Source organism: Castor canadensis, chromosome 15, assembly GCF_047511655.1.
Source record: "Castor canadensis chromosome 15, mCasCan1.hap1v2, whole genome shotgun sequence".
In the NCBI taxonomy this organism is placed as follows: domain Eukaryota; kingdom Metazoa; phylum Chordata; class Mammalia; order Rodentia; family Castoridae; genus Castor; species Castor canadensis.
Window position 1 is genome coordinate 70,182,185 of NC_133400.1, and position 19,457 is coordinate 70,201,641.

The 19,457-nt window shown below is 39.7% G+C and overlaps 2 protein-coding genes across 17 annotated transcripts in view; both read left to right on the top strand.

The window, feature by feature from the left end:
- Positions 1 to 19,457, top strand: part of LOC109677561 (cyclin-Y-like) — a 344,091-nt gene that overhangs the window by 132,387 nt on the left and 192,247 nt on the right. For all 16 annotated transcript variants that reach the window (XM_074056437.1, XM_074056423.1, XM_074056422.1 and 13 more), the window contains exon 3: positions 10,958 to 10,992. In XM_074056437.1, the coding sequence (XP_073912538.1) occupies positions 10,958 to 10,992 (35 nt within the window). The remainder of the gene's footprint in view (positions 1 to 10,957; positions 10,993 to 19,457) is intronic.
- LOC109678662 (centrosomal protein of 295 kDa-like) overlaps positions 1 to 19,457 on the top strand; it is a 381,166-nt gene that overhangs the window by 103,289 nt on the left and 258,420 nt on the right. The gene's annotated exons all lie outside the window — the stretch shown is intronic.

The following is a 19,457-nucleotide window of genomic DNA, read 5'->3' on the forward strand; positions in this document are numbered from 1 at the left end:
CAAACTCTTAAGTTGATACAAGAAAGAGTAGGAAATACTCTGGAGTTAGTAGGTATAGGTAAGAACTTTCTCAATGGAACCCCAGCAGCACAGCAACTGAGAGATAGCATAGATAAATGGGACCTCATAAAACTAAAAAGCTTCTGTTGATCAAAAGAAATGGTCTCTAAACTGAAGAGAACACCCACAGAGTGGGAGAAAATATTTGCCAACTATACATCAGACAAAGTACTGATAACCAGAATATACAGGGAACTCAAAAAGCTAAATTCTCCCAAAACTAATGAACCAATAAAGAAATGGGCACGTGAACTAAACAGAACTTTCTCAAAAGAAGAAATTCAAATGGCCAGAAAACACATGACAAAATGCTCACCATCTCTAGCAATAAAGGAAATGCAAATTAAAACCTCGCTAAGATTCCACCTCACCCCTGTTAGAATAGCCATCATCAGCAACACCACCAACAACAGGTGTTGGCGAGGATGTGGGGAAAAAGGAACCCTCTTACACTGTTGGTGGGAATGTAGACTAGTACAACCACTCTGGAAAAAAATTTGGAGGCTACTTAAAAAGCTGGACATCGATCTACCATTTGATCCAGCAACACCACTCTTGGGGATATACCCAAAACACTGTTACTCCAGAGGCACCTGCACATCCATGTTTATTGTGGCACTATTCACAATAGCCAAGTTATGGAAACAGCCAAGATGCCCCAGCACTGATGAATGGATTAAGAAAATGTGGTATCTATACACAATGGAATTTTGTGCAGCCATGAAGAAGAACGAAATGTTATCATTCGCTGGTAAATGGATGGAATTGGAGAACATCATTCTGAGTGAGGTTAGCCTGGCTCAAAAAACCAAAAATCGTATGTTCTCCCTCATGTGGACATTAGATCAAGGGCAAACACAACAAGGGGATTGGACTATGAGCACATGATAAAAGCGAGAGCACACAAGGAAGGGGTGAGGATAGGTAAGACACCTAAAAAACTAGCTAGCATTTGTTGCCCTCAACGCAGAGAAACTAAAGCAGATACCTTAAAGCTACTGAGGCCAATAGGAAAAAGGGAACAGGTACTAGAGAAAAGGTTAGATCAAAAAGAATTAACCTAGGAGGTAACACCCACGCACAGGAAATCAATGTGAGTCAATGCCCTGTATAGCTATCCTTATCTCAACCAGCAAAAACCCTTGTTCCTTCCTATTATTGCTTATACTCTCTCTACAACAAAATTAGAAATAAGGGCAAAATAGATTCTGCTGGGTATTGAGGGGGGGGAGAGGGAGGGGGTGGTGGCAGGGGGAAGAAATGAACCAAGCCTTGTATGCACATATGAATAATAAAAGAAAAATGAAAAAAAAAATACTGTCTTTTGCAGCTCCTGGTCTGTCACACACATGTCTTCTTTGGGGCTTGTTAGGCTCCACAGAGAAGACTACAGTCAGATGTTGAAGCATCCAAAGGAGCTAAAGCTGTTACACCAGTGATTTCTGCTTTTGGTTTTTACTTTTTGTTTTTTTCCTTTGCTTACATTCCATGGAAAATATTTTTGAGAAACCAGGAACTCCCTCAAGCATTTTTATGTTCATTTAAGATTTTTTCATTCTATCAAAGGATCTAATTTCTGATAGTTTTATTTTAAAGTATAAATGTTTATAAACTGTCTTTTAAAAACGTTTCAAGTGAAATTATAACACCGTAGTCATTTGGTAGCTGTCATCAGTCATTTAAAAATGTATGAACATGCTGTTCTTTAGCAATTGCAAATTTCTTATCATTCCATTTTTATCTTGAACTTGTATTTCCTTTCTGTTTTCTCCATAGAATTTTATCTGAAATGAAATACTTTTGATTTCTGATAGTCACTTATCATACTTTCATACTTTTGTAAAAAGTGGACCTAAATTTAACTTAATTTTTTATTTCTAGTTCTTACAAGGCACAACGTGTCAAAAATAAATTTTAATATTGAGGCATCATCATTAGTTGTCAGTTGATTAAAACACTACAAACATATTAAAATTTTAATAAGTAATTATTAAACCTAAACCTGAAATATTTTTGGAAAAACAATTCTTACTGGGATAGTTCTGTGATTGACCATTGTTTTTTACTAGAATGAGGCAGTATTGCCTGCCAAAGTCTTTGTTTTTATAGAAGTGCTGAGGAACTTCATTCACATACATGAATAGACAGGAATAGAGGGGGTTTTGTTATAAGGACGTCACTAAATGCTTCTATTCCATATGAATTGGAATCCATTTGATTGGAATTACTCAATTATAGGAGACACTCCCTTTTGCAGTTCTGTAATATACCAGGCTTTACAAGATAGAACAAATGATTTAGTTATACCTGCTGCTTGACACCCACAAAAAATAAATAAATCAGTGATAAATTTCAGAACACCTTCTTGGATTCCTCTATCTGTCCACCCATTACCCTCTGCCAGGTGCCCCTGTCACAAAGGTAATTGTCAACATATTCTTCACATTTATTTACATCTCTGTGCTAGTTCAATGACTAGCCTCAGAAAGAACTCACCTGCATGTTGAATGGAAGATCCCCACCTGCTCTTTTCCTTTGGGTTAATGTTTTCAGCTTCTCTTTTGATTTAAATGTATTTTTGTCAAAATGCTGCATGTTCTTCCTATCGTTGCAAATCAGTCAGTTAAGTAGGACTTACTTTCTGTCAGTGAAGGTCTGTTCTGTGAACTCACTTAACATGTTCATAATGCATGTTACATGAGAGCTGCCATTGCTCTCTGATCGGTCATAAAAGGCTGACAGGTAGATTGAAGTAGGCACCTGCCTCCACTCGCTGACCCATTGTTTGAGCTTCCTGTACTTCCTCTACACAGCTCATCCTTGTCCTGCTCACATGATCTTTCCCTTGGGTTCTAATCACTGACTAGGTATTGCCCTGACAGAAACCACCATCAAGCTGGCAGTGCTCCCTGTGTTCCTAGTGGAGATTTCCACAGGACTCGGGGGGTGGGGAGGGAGAGGCTTGGCATTGGACCCTGCTGTAGAACCAGGATTAGAGATGGCTGCTTCCACTCCTCGTGTGCCCCTGGAGATTTTCATGCTGAGTTGGGACAGATCTCAGGTCAGGTTGGCCTGCCTTTCTCTGTGAAGCTGTAGCAATGCAGTTGTGAAGGAGGAATGTGGCAGGGACCCTGCATCATGCCTCAGCCATTTTAAAGCTCTCTGAATACCTAGGCTGAAAATCGTTGCTTTAATCCTTGACTTAGCCTGTGTCAAGAATTTTTTTTTTATCTTGGGAGGAGTCTTGTTATGTTGCCCAGGCAATTTTCCCCCAACTTCATTAGAACACCCATTATTTGGAAACAGGAGGATGTAGATATTTTCTGCCCAGGTAGTATATCTGCACTACCTCTTCTATGTATGAACTTGTGGTGACCATTCTGCTCTTGGGACAGCTTTTTCCCCCACTTCTCTCTTGAGCTGCAAGAGGCAGGGGTGAGCCAGGGTCTCCTGGCCAAACCAAGCCCTGTAAGATAAATGTACAGGAAAGCCCTCTTTGAGTATTGTGGTCTGCTTTTCCCAGAAATAACACTCTACTGTGGTGTCTGATCTCTTGGGCTTTCAAGTCTGGACAGAGCTGCTTGCTCAGTACAAACTCAGATGCAATCAGGCCCAGAATGTCATTTTTCTTATTATGCCTTTTACTGCATCCTCTCCTCTGACCAATGTTGTGCCAGATCTAGAGGTCAGAAAGTTGCTCAGTAAACGCAGATGTAGAGAGAGGGCTGGGATGGGACATGATGCCCTCTCCACAGCAGGGAGCTGCTGACAGTGCCCTCTGGCCTGTTTGTTGGTATTGATAAAACTTACTTTTCAGCCAGCCACTGCTGCCTACCTCCCACCTCAGCACACCCCCCCACCCCCAAGCTGTAAAGCTGAGTAGCTTCAGTTGCCCTTCAGGCTAACCTTTCTGGTACATTTCATAGCTTATCATAGGAATAGCCTACCTTACATGGTTTACGTTTTTGGTCTGCTGTCTGATGACATACAGGGAGGCCACTGAATTTAATTGATAATCTGACTCAGTCACTGTGTAAGAAGAGTTAAAAGTCTTCTAAGGATTTCCTAATGATTAAAGCATAACCCTCTGGAGCCAAACTACCTGAGCTTAGATCCATCACTGTCTATGTCACCTGATGATTCAGTTGATCTTCCTGTCCTGAATCTCAGTTTTTTCATCTGTAAAATGGAGTTAATATCTCTCCCTGAGATTGTCTAAAAGACCAAGTGTAACTAAAACAACAGGAATTCTCATTAAATTCAGTCTTTACCCTGAAGATAGGTTCTCATTCACACTGTTGGATTGAGTTTCTTCCCTGGCTCAGGTCTCTGGCATCTCCTCAGCTTGTCTTACTTTTAAGAGTCTGTTGTGCTGCCCACACCTCAGAAGAGGGGCTGTATGCCAGCCCATCAGTGGAGCCTGGCCCATCTTTTCCTGTCCATGTTTCCTTGATATAGATAGGTTGGTCTTGGACTTTCCATTTAAGTTACTTCCAAACACCTTGGAAGCAAACCAGGAGGAGGTCACGTCTGAATGACATAAGCCAGTCTTTGACACAGCCCTTATAATAGTACTCACAGCACTTTGATTCTCACCTACGGTGTCACATGACATCCTCACCTCCACCATGTGCCAGAATAATTTTTTGGTGGATTGACTAGTTCTAGATTCAGTGTAATAACTGTAATCATAAGCATCTAGAAACAATGTAAATGAATATGTAGTATCACAATGGGCAAAAGTATATAATAAGTTTTTAAAAGCAATGGAGAAAATTGTCTAAAAATGAAAAGTCATGTCAAAATACATCCTAAAAGGCTGGATGTGGTGGCTCAGGTTTGTAATCAGCTACCTGAGTGGTAGAGATTGGAAGGATCTCTGTTCAAGGTCAGCCTGGGCAAAAAGTTAGTGAGACCCCCATCTCAAGTCAATAAGCTGGGTATGGTGCTTCACACTTGTGATTTTAGCTGTGCAGGAAGCTGTAAGTAGGAGGATCATGGTTTGAGGCCAGCCTTGAGCAAAAATGAAAGACCCTATCTGAAAAATAAAGTTTAAAAAAGGGGGTTGTCTGGGCATATGTGGCTCAAATGGTAAAGCCGCTTTTGTAGCAAGTGTGAGGCCTTGAGTTCAAACCCCACTGTTGCCAAATTCTAAAAATGAAATTAAGCAGGAAAAATACCTAATACATATGACAAAGTATTCATACATTTATGTTTTAAAGAATTAATATATAACCAACAAAATGCTAATGCATCAATAGAAAACTGGGCATAGTTTTGTTGACATGGTTATGTGTGAACACATGTGTTTATATATATTTATACACAAATACATCCATTTGCTTAAGTACCTGTGACATTTCTGTATAAACATGCATAGGAGAAAGACTAAAGGATACACACCAAAATATCAATAGTGATTGTTGTCTCTGGATTGTTGAGCTATATTTTTTCTTTATGTATCTGTATATTTTCCAAGTTTTAACTTTCATTTGTACCATTTGTAGTTATATTGTCTTCCTTATACTGCTATCTGTTTTCCAAATTTTATATATAAGTATGTATTTTCTTTTAGAATCAGAAATAGGTTTTATAAGATCCTACTTAATTGCAGTTTCTGTGCTTCTGAAGAAATTCTTTGGCCATATGTATTCTCTGTGAGAAACAGAAAACACCTAAAGTTGGCAACTTAAGTGTGATTATTTGTTCTTCAAATAGCTTTCTCCTGTGTCCTGTCTGCCTCCTAGTCCCTCCCTTGGAATTTTCCCCTCCCTATGACTGTTTCTGCCCTAGACATCTTTGAAATTTTTCTTTCTCTTCCTTATTGTTTCACCTGCTTTGTGTATTTAGGTTTCCTTTCAAATGCACAGAATGTCCTGTTCCCTCAGGCTTGGGTTTCGAAATAAGCACAGGTCAGCCTGGCAGTTCCAAGTTCCCTTTCTGCAGTACAGGAGGTGTGCCTCATGGGATGACCGTACCAGGATGCCTTGCTCAGGGTCTGAAGTGTGGGGTGATGTCCTTCCATGGTGCACTTTGTGTCCCGGTCACTGTGTTCCTGACCCTGCTGTCAGGTTACAAGCTCAATAAGGCAGGAACTTTGGTGTGCACTCTGAACAGGGGCTCAATAATTGTGTTTTGAATTGAGTGAATGATTGAATCTACTGCAGTATCAAAGCCTATAGGAATTGTGTGATAATCTCAAACTTATTCTAAAAAAATTATATATTTAACTTTTTATTTGATTGTCCAAAGCCTGATATAGGCTGTCCATAGGGAAGAAAAGGTAAATAAATTCTTTCTTTTGAACCAGATTCTGTAATCCACATTGGCTTTGTTTTCTCAGTAATCAATTTTGCATCTCCAAAAATTACTGTAGTTCTGTACATTGGAGTTGAAGCTTCCCATTTATGTGGCCTGCCAGTTCTTCATATCCAGAATAATTAGTAAGCTAAATAAGTCTTTGTAAGATAGTTAAGTGTTTTTATATCAGAACCTGTTTTAAATGGAACTTATTTCATGTGACGTCTGGGTTCACCACCACCACTGATGCTGGAGAGGAGGGAGCCCCAGGAGCCCAGTACACTGTCCCCTCTGGGCTGTGTCCCCTACCTTTCCCTTCTAGTCTCTCCTTGTCTGCACCTGTATGGGATATTTCCAAAAAGGTTGTTGGATGGGATGGTACTTACGATTTCCTCTGTCCTAATCTACTGCTGAATAGTGACTGACCCTTGCCACTGCAAGGTCTGTTTTAGAAACAGAAGAGGGAAAACCAAGGTAATTTCTAATGCCTGTCCACAAAAGAGGTTAGCTGAAATTACATTTAGATTGTTAACAAATCCTCATTAATATTAAGACACTAGGCTTTTCCAGAAAGATGCATTTTTAAGACTAAAGAAACCTTTGTGACATTGTGGCAAAGGAGTGAGATTTTGTTTGTCGTTCAGCTTGCAAACACTGCCATTTACTGTTTAGTCTACATTTTTTCTGGAGAAGACTTAATACCAACTTTAGTGTTTTTGCTGATTTTAGATGGCTTATTTTTGAACCCTCTAGTACATTTTTTAAGTCATTATCTACTGTCCCTATGGCCAATTAAAAATCATCTTACAAGCTATCATAGATTGAATCAGATATTGCTATTATTCTTCTCCCAAGAAAGATGACATTTATGATCCCATAAATTTATTGCTTGTTTTTCAAAACAAAGCAAAATATGACTGTTAGTGCACCCAGTTATGTAGGAACTCTGGAAATTCCAGAGACTGATGAACATGTCGTTAGTAACCAAAAATACTGAGATCTTAAGAATGATTGAAGTCAGCTCTTAATAATGAGCTGACATATTGCTTATACCATTACATAAAATAGCTAAAGCATTTCAGAGCTGATTAATGGCTCCATGGTTTCAAATTTATTTGGAAGACAGACTTAGAATTGGGTAGTTTTGTCAGTCTGTCTTGGTGTTACACCACTATAAATGATTCTGCTTACTCTACTATTCCCCTCATTGTGTAGGGTCTTAGTCCTGTTCCAGTTAGCTTAGGAGAAAAGGAATACTTAGTTTTAAGGGCACCAGGGTATCTCAGAAATCTCGTGAATGACTGGAAGGTGGGCAATAAATCTGTTAGGGGGATTCAGGCGGCACCAACTTTGTCCTATGGATCTATGCATAGCAGCTGCTTGGTGTCCTTCTGATCAGGTGTGGCAATTCAGTAGGGGAATCATAGGACACAAAATACAATTGTGTTCATGGCATGACTTATTACAAGAGCAAAGAAGCAAAATGAATACAAGGAGAAAATGCATGGTCAAGGTCCAAACGACACTGGCTGCAAGCCCCTGGGAGTTCTCTCCCAGAAGAGTTCCGCCATTCCACTTCATTGCCCCAAGAGGAGTGAGCTGTGAAAATCCATGGAATGTTGCCAGCCAGGACAACGTAGGGATTTTGTTGAGGATTACTCATGCATATAGCCTTGTTGATATGTACCCAATTCCAGGCTCTCAGAAGGAAGCAAGTGTTCTACATAGACCATACTGTTTGTATAGATAGTCAAGGAACAAAGTACATTGTTAGGGAGTGGTGGGGATCCTCCCCAAACCTAAGTTCTCAGGGCAAATAGAACTTTCCCCTTTCCATGCCAGAGTTTACTTACCTTTTAGGTCAGGTTGCTTGTCATAATAAACTTGGCTCTCAGGGATGCCCAATTCTAAATTCCTAGAAGAGAGAAATAGCCCAGCTAGGGTTTGATACCCATCCTGATGTAGGCAGTAGGTCAGAGAAATGGGTCATCTAGTGAGAACATGGATATTAAGAGTTCTTCCTATCTGTTTGTAGAGACAAAGGTTCATTCCAGACCCAGAAGACACTTCAAAAGGATGTCAATCATAGGAATGCATGTGTGGAAAAGCCTCTCAAGATTACATTCTTCATCTTGGCAAGGGTCCCTGTAAAAGCAGCATCACAGAGTAATAGAGCATAATGGTACCCAATTTGAGCCCTGGGTTTCACATGAAATTCAGCAGACCTAGTTACTCTGAAGAGAATGGGAGGTATCCATCTATATGAACACAGCGAATGCCTAAGAAATTCTGTAACAGATCCCAGCGCCTTTCCCTGAGTGTTTTGTAGTAGTCCTAGTGAACTTCTGTTCTTTACCATTCTAATTTGAACTGGTTGGAGTGCATGGAAGTGTTGTGATTCATCTCTGAGATTGGGTCTTGTGGCCGATGTGTAAAATAGCATATGCTTTTATAATAAAGTTTGTTTTAAAGCTTTCTAGGTAAAGCTTTCAACCTAACCTGTTGAAGGTTCTGTTTTTCAGCCCTCTGTCCTGTGTTTGAGTAATCCCAATCTTCTCAATAATACCCCTATAAGAAACTCTAATATTTCAGTTTTCTTTGAGACACCTTCTTACTGTGTAACCCAACTGACTCCAACTCAAGATCTTCCTGCCTCAGCTTCCCAAGTAGTGGGATTATAGGCATATGCCACCACACTCATCTAGAAACTCTCATATTTCTTGAAGGAAGCCTATTCGTTGTACAATGGATAGCTTTTATTTACTGGAAGCAGGAGCTGATATAAGAGTATTGAAGTGATCTTGAGGTGGTTCCTAACAGAGATACATAAAGATTCTGTTACACCTATGGCAGGGATGTTCTGGAAAGGACTGGGTATCAGCTACAAAATTTGCTGGAAACCCTGTGAGGTATGTAGCCCATGTAGAAGGTGTTCTGGATCCTTTCAGGCAATGGGAAATCATCAAAGAAATGTCATTGTACCTCTGTTCCTGGCTACATAAGGTTAGTATTGAGTGAATTTAAGGAAAACATGTTCATGTCCACACATACATATGCATGCATACACACACATGCATGCGTACACACACACACTCATGTTAGAGTGTAAATTAAACCCTAGTGCTTCCAGCCACATCCTCCTTTTTATTTAATGTGGAGTAGGGCAAAGTAGTCACCCCCCTCTACGTTGTACATAATAGGCATGGTCCTTCACTGTGGTCTGAGTGGCCCAGGTGCCTCACACTCTGTGATGCTCACTTCCCAGTCCTGTGACAGAAACAGGTAATCACCTGCAAATGGGTCCATCTAATGCCTCAACATAGGACATTCGCTGTTTGTCTCTTAGTCTCTTTCTGTAATACACACAAATGTGTCCTTAGATTAGTTTTTGCTTTCATATCTTGAATATCTTTGAGATGGTGGGGGAGAGCAGTAGTCATTTACAGAGAGGTTAATGTGCTCCGCTCCCCAGTGGTGGGGATTGAACCCATGGTTTTGTGCATGCTAGCAAAGTGCTCTACCACTGGGAATAATACCACCCAGGTCCCTGAGAATAACATGTCTAAAGAAAAGACAAGTGTTTCCTTGTGAATCTAAGAACTGCATGTGAAAGAAAGGAAAATTTCTAAGCTGTTCCAGTAGATGAGCAATAGAACTTTTGAAAACTGAAGTGAACCCACTTTGGGGGCACAGCCTGCAGGGGAAACCCTTCCTCAGATAACAAGCTGTATTTGCTCACTAGTTTAGGGTATCCTGAGGTAGTGACTTAAAATGCCATCTCCTGTCAAGAAACCTATTCTTTGCATTCTTTATAGTGAAATCCTCAGGAATTGTTTTGATGGGCTAGTATGCACCCACAAAATCTTTGGAAAAGAAAATCCAAGAGTCAGTGGTAGTGGGCTATTACAAGCTCCTCTGGGTTCCCTGGCACCTTTCCAGTTCCTGGGGCTGAGGATACCCATTCTGACCAACACTAAGGCTTGGAGATGCTGGAGGTCATAATGAAGGCCAGGCTTATCAGAACAGTGTTTATTATTGGGAGTCTCCTCAACCTCCTGAGGGTGGGGCGGTGCAAGATGCTCCAGTAGGCATCCTAAACATGAGTTTAGGCTGTTCACCAACACCCAGCATGGAGAGCAAATGATTTCCATGACAAAGAATACTTGCAACACGTCTCATCTGGCCTATGTCTCAGTGATAGTATGGGTGGTATTGCACTTGCTTAAATTTAACTCATGTACTACTGATCTTTATGAGTCTGGTTGAGTTAGAAATGAGTAGACCTGCTATTATTCACCTTGAAATTTACTAATTGATACTACTTTATTCTGTCAATGGAAAACCATTGTCCTTTAATTGATTTCAGTTGTAGTTTTTTTTGGTGAAGGTGCTATTGTTTAAGTGGATGTACATTTCCCTCTGTTAACCAAATTCAGATCTGCATTTGTGTAGGTCTGGTATTCTTGTATTTGGTATCAAGCACCTGAGTACAGTGCTTGGTGTGTGGGATCTCAACATGGAGACTCAATTCTCAGCAACCTGCCAGGAGTTAGCATGCAGGCATGTAACATTTCTGTTGCATCTTTTGTTTTCACAGTGAGAGAAAAACGCAAGAGTCTCTTCATTAACCATGTAAGTGAAGCTGTCTCCCTGTGTTTTTCATGATGACTGTGTGCTGTGAAGAGCTTAAATTACCATGTCTTTGATGGTAAAAAATGCTTTGTGGGTTGTGCCAGTACTTAGAGAATGTACAATATGTTGCAGTATACTATGCCCACCTTGGTTTGCAATTGAACAGGCATCATCTGGTATTTGTCCACAGTCCCTAATAATTTTCCAGGTTCTCTAGATTACGGTTGTTATTGGGAAGATGTGTGTGAACAGTGCCATAACAAGACGCCACATAGGCCCAAATAAAAGCCACTTTTTAAAAATTTTGAATTTGTTCTTACCTTTATACTCATTCCTAAATTTTCTTTTTTTCCTGGTAGCCAACTCCATTTGAGTCAATACCTAATTGTTTCCCATAAGCTGCTGTGTACCTGCCTCCTCACTCTCTTTGCTGCCCAGGTGCTGTTTGTAGGTCAAGTCTCCACTTTCCATGGGTGCTCAAGAAGAAGGGGATAAACCTACCAATTTAACTTTAAAAGGATTTTCAAAAGTCCCCTCAAGCCTGTGGCCATTCTGAGTAGTATGTCCCTCCTCTGGTGGCCAGGAGCGAGGTATCCCTGGAGAGACCTTTTCCCTTTTCCTTGAGCAGCAAGTAAAGCTGACTGGCTCCCATGGCAAGCTCTGCAGGCAAGTTACAGCCCCACCTTCCTCTCCTAAATAATATGTGCCCCTTTCTTTAGGAAAGAGCCTGTCTTCACAAGGTATGGAATGATGAAGTAAGTAAGTAAATGAGAATGATGTATTTGACCGAACAAAGGTCTGACTCAGGATTTTTAAACTGTCTCATTTAAGTATTTGCATATCTTGAAGAATTTGGCACTAAAGCTATGTGTGAAAGATACTTAAAACCATAATGTTTTATTTCCTACCCCCTGAAAATCTGGACAAAATGCAGTTGGAAAGAATTAATAAACTGTGCCTGTGAACTCAAGAGACACCATACTGTGTCCATAGGAAAGGGAGACTAGGGGTCCTTTGTGGGCAGTGTCAGTATATGTTTTCTAGGGTCAAAAGATCTGTAGTTATTTATCAGAGTCTTAAAAGACTTAATGACCTTTACCCTGGCCCCTCAAATTTTGAAGCAGTGTATGTCATGGGAAAAGATGGTGAAAATTGCTGTGCCTTTTTTCTTTTTCTTTTTCTTTTTTTTTTGAACTCAGTGTATACCTGAATATAAATGCATGGGTAATTGAAACTAATTTTCTAAATCCTTTCTTCCAATTGTTTACCTCCTGGGTGCACTTGACCACTCTCTCACCCATTACCATGTCTGCCAAGGAGCTTGCAAAGGAAGAGAAGAGCTGAAACTGCAGCCAAGCCACCCACACAGTTTACTGCAGCTCTACTCAAGAAAAGAGGAGGGTGGGTTTTGATTGTCTATGCTACTCTATTCTGATCATAGCTAGTGAAACAGAAGTGTGCTCTTATTTTCATATGCTCTCCCACTTAACCTCACACTTCATGTCCTGCACAGTGTGGCACCTGGCATACACTGAATCAGGATCCATAAAGCAGCATGTGGATAAGAGTGGCAGATTTTGCATTCTCACTCATGGTATCCTCTGTAACTCAGTCCACCTTGGCAGAATCTCTCATCTGTTGACACAAAAATTGTGAAATCACACAGTTGTTGAGATCTCTCAACTGCATTTGTTCTGAATAAAAGAAAGCTCTGTACTAAGTATCGTAGACAACCCTGGAGCAGTGTGACCCCCCCTTCCCCCCCAGTTCGGGCACAGACCTAGCTGCAAGTGGGCACATGGGTTTTCCTCTGCTGGGACAAGGTACTGGAGTGTGCCCTTCCTTCCCATCCTCTCAAGTAGAACCACAGTGAGATTACCTGCAGATTCAATTAGGCTAACAGACCAACTGTGCTTTTTAGGTTTAGGGAGTTGGTGTAATTAAGTTAGGACAGTAGACACAGGATAGGGAATAATAATGAGTGTCAGGATCTGTTCTAATCTGTTATATCCTTACTCATTTAGTTAGCACAGTAACCATGCCAGGTTGGTACTATGACTCAGTCCCATTTTAATGATGAAGAAACTGAGGCACAAAGAAGTTAGCCAAATTAAAAAAATGGAGCCAGGATTGGAACTTAGCTCTCTTCCTACATGTTTGTCAATTAGTAAGGACAGTTGCATTGGGATAAGGATTGTTTAACTTGCTTATCTGGAATTAGAGATAATTTATAATTAAAATTTTATAGGACAGTCTGTGGATTCATTTCTAAATATATAATCACATATACTGCTTGATAATCAAATAAAAATTTTAATTTAAATTGTTATTGAATTCTGCAATGACAGGTATTCTTTTTCTTTGTATAACCATATTCTATTTTATATGCGTTATTATGAGAGATTTGTCTGATTTTTCTAAGTTTTTGAAGAGCCTTTTGTGTTCTATTTGCTTTATTATGAGGGTTATTCTTTCTTCAGTTTCTTTCAAGTTTCTGAAGAGTCTATCTGGCATACATTGTTCATGTAATCTACAGAAGCTATTATTTAAGAAAACTAAAAGCAGTGGGTATAGATAAACCAGCTAAGAGAAATGGGGCAGTTCACCTCTATTCCAAAGATCAAGGTAGTGATGGGGATAAACTACTTAAGGTGGAGAAAACTCAGGTGTTTCTGGCTCCCAGCAGACTACACACATTAACAAATGCAAGCAGTAAGTTTTGGAAAAGAGCAATAGAGAAATGAACTCCAGGCTGGAGAAGGAGGTGGACTTTTACCTGTCACAGTATGGCTGGACTAAGTATAAAGTGGCTACTTCTGAAGAATTTAGTACAGGTTTCAAAGCTTGAAGCCAATAAACTACTCTGGGGATTTTGACAGCAAGTGAAATCAAGGTGAATTATAAAGATTAATATTCTAACCAACACATCTGTTTTAGATGTAATTAGAACTACCAGTAATAGAAAAAATTAACACATTATGAAAGATACTTTTCAAAGGCTTATATTAAAAGTTTTAATTAAAATTTGTCTTCTAAAGTATGCTGAGATTTTGGCTTTGTTTTTTTTGCAAAGTTAACTACTTCAATAAATCTTAACTATAATGTAAAAATCTCTCATTACAAATGGTAGTAATCTTATAGATAGACAAAGTCTGGAATCAACCCTGAAACTCAGGGAAAATTCATGCCTAATTTTTCTGTGACATCTTCCTGCTACCTGATAACAGCATATCTAAAGTGAATTGATCATTCTAAGATTTTTAAAAAGTATTCAAAACAGAAGGAACTAAGATGGAATGGACAGCTTCCCTTAGTTTTCCTTTGCCACACATAATCTTTGAAATAAAGGGAACTGAGGATGTCATCCTCATGCAGAAAGCTCAAAGTGTGTGTCTCAGTGTTGAGACGGTTGATTATTCTAGAGACTTCCTGAGCAAACAAAGCAGTTATTTATCAGTTAAGTAAGAGTCACATTATTAGTTGGACCTGGAGCCAAAAGAATTTTGTTCAAGACATGATTCTGTCCACTTTGTCTCAGTTGTCTTGTCTTTTAGGATGGGTCATAATTCCTGGAGTTCTTGACTCAAAGGAAGTAATAAACGGAAGGTAATTTGTAAACCAATAATAGCACCATATAAATATGTTGATGTTACCCATTGTCCTTTCAGTAAATTCAGTTTAACTTTCCAAGTTCAGTATCAAAACTAATGAAGACTTTCTACCATTTTGAGCACAGAAACAGTTTGTTTGTTTTTTTTTAAATAATTTACTGAGATCAAGATTCCCCAGGAGAAGTATGTCTGTTCATCTACTTTTGGAAATACTGACTTTAATAGTTTTTGCTCTAAGTAGTTCAGTTTTGAATTGGTTTCTGCCTTTCAGCTTTGAGTGAGATAGGAATAGGATTCCTTATAAAATGTTGTATTTTCTTACTATACTTTTTATCTCTAAGTTGTAAAAGTAAAGGAATGATGTGAGAGATCGGGAACTGATGTTACCAAAATCCTAAACCTTGCTTTTGCCTCTGGGAGATTTATTCTTAATAGACTGAAAATTTCTTGAGCAGTTACTATGTGGACCTCAGTGTGGGTGTGAAAGAAGACTCAGTAAAATTTTACTTGTAGTAAAAGTTGTAAAAATCCAGTAAGATTAAGGGAATTCAACTTTTATTTTGAGGAAATTTCAAATTGATAGAAAAGTTGCAACAATAATTATAGAGTACAGAATTTTCATAAATTACTAAAAGGAATTTTTTTTTTTTCATTTTTCTACTAAAAGGAATTTTAAATACTTTGGGTCTGAGTCTACTCATTCTGCTTGATATAAGCTTATTGAAATGGGCTAAGTATTTTGTTTTTTGTTTTTTTCTCTTCACAGAATATCTAGAAATGGAAATGCCATATGCACAAAAATTTTGGTACAGACCAGAAGTCTTTAGAATGTCAGTTCCTTGAGGTTATGTGGGAGTCTTGTCTGTCTGTCTGTCTGTCTGTCTATCTGTCTCTCTCTCTCTCTCTCTTTCTCTCTCTCTCCTCCCTCTGGTGGTTGGGATCAAACCCTTGTGCCCAACTTTCTCTTTTCCTGCCCTTTCCTATTTCCTCCTTTGCCCACCCTTCCTCTTCTTTCACCTTGTCCTTCTAGTTAGGAGACACAAAGGAAGTAGTACTTGTAATGTGTAATGGTCTACACAACTAAAGGGTACCTGACAGGTAGCTTTGCTTCCCTGGTGCCCTTGTTAAGATAGCCTAATGAAGGGACCATTGTGCTGATGTTAATACTTAGCTCAGAAAACTTATGGCATGTTCTCAGTGGGAAGTTTCGTGTGTGCAGCACTGGTCTTTTCTGTATGACATTAGATCTCATCCCTGAATAGGTACAAAGTCTTGGTCACTGTGCCCAGTTTTTCCATTTTTCAGATGCTACTGTTGAGGAAGGAGCTGTCCTTACTTTGCCAGCCTGTGACTTCCCGGTTTGCTGTCTTCAGTCACTGAGGCAGAGATAATCCACCTGTTCCTCACACTAGCTGGACAGGCAGTGGGTGCTTCATCAGCAGCACAGTGCCACCTGTGCTTCATTTCCCAGCTCTCAGCCTCAGCTCAGCTTCTGTACGTTGCCCAGGGACTACTGGAATAGAGACTGGAAAGAGAAAAACAGGAAGTCTGGGAAGGCACAAAGTTTGTGTTTGAAGCAGGGGCTTTGTCAGAAAGGCCCTGTATGAAACAGACTTTCTCTAATCCTTGAAGCAGAGCATCCACCCCCAGCATCTCTGTTGTAGTCAGTGTTTTGACTTTTTTTTAGATGTTTTTAAATTTTTATTTTGAAAGATTTCAAACTTAAGAACAGTTGCAGTAATAGTATAGAAAACTAATACATTCTTTACCCAAATTCACCAGTTTGAAACCAGTGTTGCACCACATTCTTCTCATCCTCTGATCATTGTCATATATTATTTTTTTCTGAATTATTTATTTTGGAGTCATTTACCTACATCACACCCTTTACCCTCTAATGCCCCATCGAATGTTTCCTGAGACCAACTCTGTTCCCTGTTTTAAATACAATATTGTTATAAAAGTCAAGAAGCCAACATTGTATAGTTCTTTTTAATTAACTGCCTATCTGCCAGTTGTGTTACGTGGCTCCATTGTGTCCTTCATAGCATCTCATTCTCTGGTACCAGCTTTAGTCCAGGGTCATGCAAGGCATTTAGTTGATGAGCTCATTGGGGGTCCTTTTGTCAGAGCAGATCCTCAGCCTTTCTGTCATTCATGACCTTGACCTGTTGAATACAGAGGAATGGATTGTTTTTAGCATAGTAGTTCTTATTTTGGCTTTTCTGAAGGATGCAGGTAAGCATTCACAGCCAGAATACTACATCCTTGCCACTTGGAGAGCATCAAATCTGCAGGCATGTAATTTCCATCTGACCCTTAGGGGACCCTTAGGGGTTCAGTGGTGCTGCTGCTGCTGATTTTGAGTGCAGGCAAGGTGCTGTCCAGATTCTCCACTGTATGTCTGCCGGCTTCCCCTTGCAAAGTACTAAGTAGTCTATGGGCAGACACTTTAACATCATGCAAATAAGCTGCCCTTTAGCACGCCCAGATGTAGCATCTGGTGATCATGTCTGAATCTGGCTTTATTATTTTGGGTACAGAATGGTAATTTTCTAGGCCCACCACTCCCTGTGCATTCTACTATAAATAAGGAGAGCCTCCTCTTCACAACTGTCCATCCACCTGTCCATTTATCCATCTGTCCATCCATTCATCTTAATTGTGGACCCACAGACTTCTCTTTTTTCACTGCTACAGAGTTGACCTAGAGTTAGCTAGTGAAATTTTCTTCAAGCCAGTTCTCTGTTCTTGGGACAGACTTCCTTGTTCCCCTTTTAAGCACTCCTGTGCTTTTTGCTACAGTAAGATAGTCCAGCCTCATCTTGCATCTCCTTTTTCTCAACCCAAACCAGTTATTTCTCCAGGGAGCCTGGATTCCTTTTACTGGCAAATGGTGTTAAAAGAGAAGTGTGTTCATTGCTACTGGATTGTCATTGATGGCAGGCCCATTCAACAGACATCACTAGGTAGTAAATATTTCAGAAACTGTAGATTCATATACTTTACATTTCAAATTCCAGGATCCCATAGGGTTTTTTCTTGACTTTGATTTTTAACTGTTTTTTTCTTTATGAAAAACTTACTATTTATTTATTTATTATTTCTTTTATGCATGTGTGCATACAATGTTTAGGTCATTTCTCCCCCCTTCCCCCCGCCCCTCCCTTTCCCTCCGCCTCCCCCCCTCACTACCAGACAGAAACTATTTTGCCCTTATCTCTAATTTTGTTGAAGAGACAGTATAAGCAATAATAGGAAGAACCAAGGGTTTTTGCTAATTGAGATAAGGATGGCCATACAGGGAGTTGACTAGGATTGCTTTCCTGTACATATGTGTTACATTCTAAATTAATTCTTCTTAATCTAACCTTGTCTGTAGTTCCTGGTCCCCTTCTCCTGTTGGCCTCTGAAACTTTAAAGTTTCTGCATTAGTTTCTCTTCATTGAGGGCAACAAATGCTATTTTGTTTTTTGGGTGTCTTCCCTATCCTCATACCTCCTTTGTGTGCTCTCGTTTTATCATGTGATCAAAGTCCTTGTGTGTTTACCCTTAATCTAATGTCCACGTATGAGGGAGAACATAGGATTTTTGGTCTTCTGAGCCTGGCTAACCTCGCTCAGAATGATGATCTCCAGTTCCATCCATTAACTTGTGAATGGTAAGATTTCATTCTTCTTCATACCTGCATAAAATTCTATTGTGTATAAATACCACATTTTCTTTTATTCATATGTGCATACAATGTTTGGGTCATTTCTCCCCCCTTCCCCCCACCCCCTTTCTTGCCGACCCCACCCCCTCCCTCTCCCCCCCACCACATTTTCTTAATCCACTCGTCAGTAGTGGGGCATATTAGCTGTTTCCATAACTTGGCTATTGTGAATAGTGCTGCAATAAAATTGGGTGTGCAAGTGCCTCTGGAGTAACCTGTGTTGCATTCTTTTGGGTATATCCCCAAGAGTGGTATTGCTGGATCAGATGGTAGAACTATGTTTAGATTTTTAAGAAGCCTCCAAATTTTTTTTCCAGAGTGGTTGTACTAGTTTGAATTCCCACCAGCAGTGTAAAAGAGTTCCTTTTTCCCCGCATCCTCGCCAACACCTGTTGTTAGTGGTGTTGTTAATGATGGCTATTGTAACAGGGGTGAGGTGCAATCTTAGTGTGGTTTTAATTTGTGTTTCCTTTATGGCTAGAGATGGTGAGCATTTTTTCATGTGTTTTTTGGCCATTTGAATTTCTTCTTTTGAGAAAGTTCTGTTTAGTTCACTTGCCCATTTCTTTATTGGTTCATTAGTTTTGGGAGACTTTAGTTTTTTGAGTTGCCTGTATATTCTGGTTATCAGTCCTTTGATGTGTAGCTGGCAAATATTTTCTCCCACTCTGTGGGTGGTCCCTCCAATTTAGAGACCATTTCTTTTGTTGTGCAGAAACTTTTTAGTTTTTGAAGTCCCATTTATCTATGCTATCTCTTAGTTGCTGAGCTGCTGGGGTTCCGTTGAGAAAGTCCTTGCCTATACCTATTAATTCCAAAGTAGTTCCTACTCTTTCCTGTACCAACTTGAGAGTTTGTGGTCTGATATTAAGATCCTTGATCTATTTTGAGTTAATAATGGTATAGGGTGATATACATGGATCTAGTTTCAGTTTTTTGCAGATTGCTAACCAGTTTTCCCAGCAGTTTTTGTTGAAGAGGCTGCTGTTTCTCCATCGTATATTTTTAGCTCCTTTGTCAAAGATAAGTTGCTTATAGTTGTGTGGCTTCATATCTGGATCTTCTATTCTGTTCCACTGGTCTTCATGTCTGTTTTTGTGCCAGTACCATGCTGTTTTTATTGTTATTGCTTTGTAATA